The 6,000-nt window shown below is 45.1% G+C and overlaps 1 protein-coding gene across 1 annotated transcript in view; it reads left to right on the top strand.

Annotated features, from left to right (window-relative positions):
* Window positions 1–325: 325 nt before the first annotated feature.
* The window catches only part of LOC120019822 (histone-lysine N-methyltransferase 2C-like), a 129,689-nt gene continuing 124,014 nt past the window's right edge, over window positions 326–6,000 (top strand). Inside the window, exons 1-3 of the mRNA XM_038963235.1 lie at window positions 326–444; window positions 1,361–1,473; window positions 4,743–4,908. Coding sequence (XP_038819163.1) covers window positions 326–444; window positions 1,361–1,473; window positions 4,743–4,908 — 398 coding nt within the window. The remainder of the gene's footprint in view (window positions 445–1,360; window positions 1,474–4,742; window positions 4,909–6,000) is intronic.

The raw sequence follows: 6,000 nt of genomic DNA, 5'->3' as shown, positions 1-6,000 counted from the left end.
TGTTGCAGCTCGTTCCAGTCGCTAGCTGCAGCGAACTGAAAAGACGAGCTACCCAGGTATGTGTGTGCGTTGGGGAGCTTTAACAGAATGTGACTGGCAGAACAGGTGTTGTATGTGGAGGATGAGGGCTGCAGTAGATATCTTAGATAGGAGGGAGTGAGGCCTAAGAGGGTTTTATAAATAAGCATTAACCAGTTGGTCTTGCGACGGGTATATAGACATGACCAGTTTACATAGGAGTATAGAGGTGCTGAAAGAAGGGAGCATGGCAGCACCGACGGCTCGATACTGAGTTACCTGAAGTTCCACGCGGATGGAAGTCATCATGTCGGAGGACTGGAAGAGGGTGGATGGTGAGTTGAAGCGAGGCAGAAAGAAGGGCACGAGGTGCAAACCCGAACCGACCTACGAAATACAAGCAGAGTACTTTGTCGTTTGGGTCAAGTACAGGAGAGAGAAATGCATGGAATACTGCAGACTACCGGGAATTGTTGTTAGCTAGCTAGCCAGGTAACATGGTACACCTTGTCTCTGCACACATTTGGGTGGCACAAGAAAAACAGAGGGATAGATAGCCTACTCAGATGTTTCAAAGGTAGGATGCATATGCCTAATCAATGTAATTTTAAGATGAATCTGGTGTTTGTCAAATTCTGTTTTGGTGGCTAACTTTTGGGAGCAGTGTGTGCGGGAGAGAGAAAGAAGTGTGTGTGTAAGGAAGGAAGAGTGTGTAGGCTGTGTAAAGTTGTCTGAAGAGTAGGCTAAAGATGGTTTTCTATAGGCCTAGTGTGTTTTCCTCTTACTGTACAATCAAAATGCACATTGTCATGGAGATCATTTTGCATTTATATTCTTTTCTACATTCTAACTGGCAAATCACAGGTCGGCCTTTGGATATGAGCAATTCAGCTATTTTCTGTAGTACAGCTTTTTACATTATACTGTGAAAAGTACAGTGTTTCCTCTAATTAATAAAAAAATAGACGGGGAGAATCTAAAATTGATTTTGTTATGAGTCACTCAGATAGCATAAGAACATGGCAGAAGCCATGTCAAAATGGGTAGAATTGCAGGAAATTTGCTTTAAAACAGCAATATTTAGTCTCTGCAGCCAAGAGGGCCTCTAAAACGTGAGGTCAGAGGTCGCTCCATTGACCACAGCTGTGGTATCACGATACTATTCGTGATACTTGGCCTGGTTTTACATTGTTAGTAACATTTTGCTATTCTGAAAATAGGGACATTTTCTTGTAGTTTACACAGATTATTTTGCGGGTTTACGTGCAAACATTTTGCCACCTTTTTGGGCCCTCACCAGTTTGCGTCCTTGTCTTTCTCTCTTTCTCGCTCGCTCTCCCAGGGGGCGTGCAAGAGGGAGAGCGGTTGTGGTGGAGGAGGAGGAGGAGGAGGAGGACAGCAGCATGGACGGGACGGAGGCAGCCACCTCAGAGAGCCCCCCTCATGACGCAACAGGTGAGTCAGTCTTCCTCTCCCTCCCCTATGTGAGACCTATATAGTCTATTTTGAACTCCAACTGAGCTGAGAGCTGACACATCCTGGCTGCTCAAAGTATACGGTGTCTCATAGGAGCTCTCAGAAGGCAGTGGAGTGGTTCCCCCCCCAATCCTGGAGAGTGAAGAGAGGGATGAGAGCATGCAGATATCCGAAGACTTCCAGTCATTGTTGTAAAGCTAGTTAGCATTGGCTCGCAAAACTGCCTGTAACTTTCTTCTTACTGGACACAGAGACACAAAAATTCATGAGTATATCTGACTCTCTCCCTCTCTTTACTCTCCCTCTGCCCTCTCCTCTCCGTATTTCCCCTCTCCCTTCTCTCTCTCTCCCTGCTCTGAGATTGGCATAGAGAGGTGGAGAGCAGGAGGGAGCCCAAGGCTAATGCCCTCTAAAAGCTTTTCAAAATCCCATCACTCTCCCCCAGCCCATTTAGATGCTTCTCTATGTGTGTACATCACGTGACCTGCCCCCAGTTCCCATACAGCTCAGAGCTGTCATGGACTTGGGCTATCTATATACAGAGCATTTGGAAAGTATTTAGACCCCTTCCCCTTTCCACGTTTTGTAACGTTAGACTTTAAAAAAAATATTTCTTATCCCCTCCTAAATCTACACACAATACCCCATCATGACTTTAACTTATTTACATAAGCATTCAGACCCTTTGATCATCCTTGAGATGTTTCTTCAACTTGGAGTCCACTTAAGGTAAATTCAATTGATTGGAAATTACTTGGAAAGGTACACACCTGTTTTATATAAGGTCCCATAGTTGTCAGAGCAAAACCCAAGCAATGAGGTTGAAGGAATTGTCCGTAGAGCTCCGAGACAGGATTGGGTCGAGGCACAGATCTGGGAAAGGATACCAAAACATTTCTGCAGCATTGAAGGTCCCCAAGAACACAGTGGCCTCCATCATTCTTAAATGGAAGAAGTTTGGAACTGCCAAGACTGGCCAAACTGAGCAATCGGGGGAGAAGGGCCTTGGTCAGGGAGGTGAACAAGAACCCGATGGTCACTCTGACAGAGCTCTAGAGTTCCTTTGTGGAGATGGGAGAACCTTCCAGAAGGACAACCATCTCTGCAGCACTCCACCAATCAGGCCTTTATGTTAGAGTGCCCAGACGGAAGCCACTCCTCAGTAAAAGGCACATGACAGCCCGCTTGGACTTCGCCAAAAGATACCTAAAGGACTCTGACCATGAGAAACAAAATTCTCTGGTCTGATGAAACAAAGATCGAACTCTCTGGCCTGAATGCCAAGCGCCACATCTGGAGGAAACCAGGCACCATCCCTACGGGATGGTGCAGCATCATGGTGGTGGCAGCATCATGTTTTGGGGATGTTTTTCAGTCGCAGGGACTGGGAGACTAGTCAGGATCGAGGGAAAGTTGAATGGAACAAAGTACAGATATCCTTAATGAAAACCTGCTCTAGACCGTTCAGGACCTCAGATTGTGGCGAAGGTTCACCTTCCAACAGGACAGCAACCCTAATCACACAGCCAAGACAACGCAGGAGTGGCTTTGGGACAAGTCTCTGAATTTCCTTGAGTGGCCCAGCTAGAGCCCGGACTTGAACCCAATCTAATATCTATGGAGAAACCTGATAATAGCTGTGTAGCGACGCTCCCCATCCAACCTGACCGAGCTTGAGAGGATCTGCAGAGAAGAACTGGGAGAACTCCCCAAATACAGGTGTGCCGAGCTTGTATTAACCTACCCAAGAAGACTCGAGGCAGTAATCGCTGACAAAGGTGCTTCAACAAAGTACTGAGTAAAGGGTCTGAATACTTATGTAAGTGTGATATAATTATTTATTTTTTCATATACATTTGCAGACTTTCTAAAAACCTTTTCTTGCATTATGGGGTATTGTGTGTAGGTTGATGAAAAACAAAAAATGTAATCAATTTTAAAATAAGGCTGTAACTTGACAAAATGTGGAAAAGGGGTCTGAATACTTTACGAATGCACTGTTGTTGGACGGTGCTATATAGTTGGAGTGATTTTTCTTCTCTCTGCCCTAGACCTTGTAGGTGTTTCAGAGGGGGGGGGGGTGCATGCATTTGGGAGTGGGATATGTTATTTTACCTTGCTTTAACAATGGGTATAGATTTTTTTGGTCGAAGTTTCCAATTTTTATGAACAAGTTACACAATCACTATTGTTATTTATCTCACCGACTGGCTTCTAGAGCTCCAATAGGGGTGTGCAGGCGAACGGAGTCAGACTGCATTACTGTCTGCTTTCTCTTCAGGCAGTTGGAACTAAAGGGTCTTCACTCACAATGTGTCTTTACAATAGTCTTGGCCCTTGACTTGTGTGCACAACTGAGTTCAAGAACAGAAAAAGTCAACACCGAGGTCGTGACATGACCTTTAGTACCAATCCTTCCTGTGTCTGTCTGACTCCTTTCATGACACCATGTGTTTGGGTCACTTTACCTTTCCTTTCATGCTTGTTGCCATAGTAATTGTCTCTAGGTTATTAATACATTGCTCACCTTCAAACCTAAACAATGAACAACGTACCTTGGAGAAGACCTTTGGGACTAAATACATCTATTTAACCCCTAATTGCCAGTGGCATTGACATGTTTGCTAAATGCTCATCAAAATTACAAACCACCAATAGATGGAATGTAACTACAAGTGCAGGCCAGCCACAGACATGTCAAAACTCAACCCAAACCACTCAGAGGTTACTTGTCAGATGTCCAATTATAGTCCAATGTTCAAAGTGTCTGTGTAAAAGGCCATGGCCACTATTCAGGTTTCTAATAACCCTCTGTTCTGTTTGTCTGAAGTGACGTGAGTAATTGGTGTTTTTGTCAACGTTGTTATTGTCGTTTTTGTCAACGTTGTTATTGTCGTATGTGACTGGAAAACTGCCTGTGGGCTCCCCTTGGGTTTACTGCAATCAGCGCTCCAGCATATGGTCTCCATATTCCCACCATCATCCCTTTCTCTACCAAAGGGTGTTTCTGTTTCTGACCTGGAGCAAATAGCCTGGAACTGAAGACAACCGTCCAGTCCTCCGTGTCGGTCAGAGACTTAATGCCTGTATTCACATCTGATCTGACATTTGGTAGATGGATGATCACTTCAGGGCACAAATATACATGACTCATAGGAATCTATGGAAACGTACCTGTTAGATTCTATGCCTAGACATTCATGCTTCTCTGCCTTTAAACCCCATCCTCTGTGTCTTTGCACCATCAGATACTCCAGCCCAGCAGCAGGTGAACAGTGTGGAGGTGGTTACCACTGAGGGTCCGGGGGAGGCCGAGGAGAAGCCCCACTCTCCCCACGTCCAGAGCCCTCAGACTGGGGATGCAGCCGAACCCTCCGCCGCTGGCCCTGCTACTACCCGAGGAGCCAAAAGCAGGTCAGTCAGAGAGGCCTACGTCAAGTCTTCATATGTTTGTATGCTGTCTGTCTGTATGTTTGTATATTTGTTAATGAGATATGTATAGGTCCGTCTGTCAGTATACATGCGTTCGGCAAATGGGCTTCTCTGCTATTCTCATTAATGCACAAACACACACATGCACAGTGCACCCCCCCCAGGTGTCACTCTGTTAAAGGTTGTAATCAATCTCCCAGACTGACTGCACTGTCGATGTTGCTGATGGAGGGGCAGTCAGGCCAGACAGGCAGAATCTCTCCAGGGATCGTATTAATCTTATTAACAAGCCTATCTCCTCTAGAAACCAACCTGATAAATATTTGCTGCCTGCGCTGGTCTGATCTGCCTGGCTCGCTTTACTTTCCCTCCCTCACTGACTCCCAACCTCTCGGCACATCTCTCTATGGTGGCTCAAGATCCTCTGTTTTGGATCCTCGAATACATGGATGTGGCTTGATCAGTTGATTGAGTATAGGTTGATCAAAGGTCTATGTGTAACTTTCAATTCCGACAGATTTTTGTTGTAATAATATATTGCCTTGTGTGTGTACAGTATGTGTGTACAGTCGTGGCCAAAAGTTTTGAGAATGACACAAATATACATTTTCACAGTCTGCTGCCTCAGTTTGTATGATGGCAATTTGCATATACTCCAGAACGTTATGAAGAGTGATCAGATGAATTGCAATTAATTGCGAAGTCCCTCTTTGCCATGCAAATGAACTGAATCCCCCAAAAAACATTTCCACTGCATTTCAGCCCTGCCACAAAAGGACCAGCTGACATGTCAGTGATTCTCTCGTTAACACAGGTGTGAGTGTTGACGAGGACAAGGCTGGAGATCACTCTGTCATGCTGATTGAGTTCGAATAACAGACTGGAAGCTTCAAAAGGAGGGTGGTGCTTGGAATCATTGTTCTTCCTCTGTCAACCATGGTTATTTACATGGAAACACGTGCCGTCATCATTGCTTTGCACAAAAAGGGCTTCACAAGCAAGGTTATTGCTGCCAGTAAGATTGCGCCTAAATCAACCATTTATTGGATCATCAAGAACTTCAAGGAGAGCGGT

The sequence above is a fragment of the Salvelinus namaycush genome, chromosome 25 (genome assembly GCF_016432855.1).
Source record: "Salvelinus namaycush isolate Seneca chromosome 25, SaNama_1.0, whole genome shotgun sequence".
NCBI lineage: Eukaryota > Metazoa > Chordata > Actinopteri > Salmoniformes > Salmonidae > Salvelinus > Salvelinus namaycush.
This window is presented reverse-complemented; position numbering and strand designations above follow the sequence as displayed.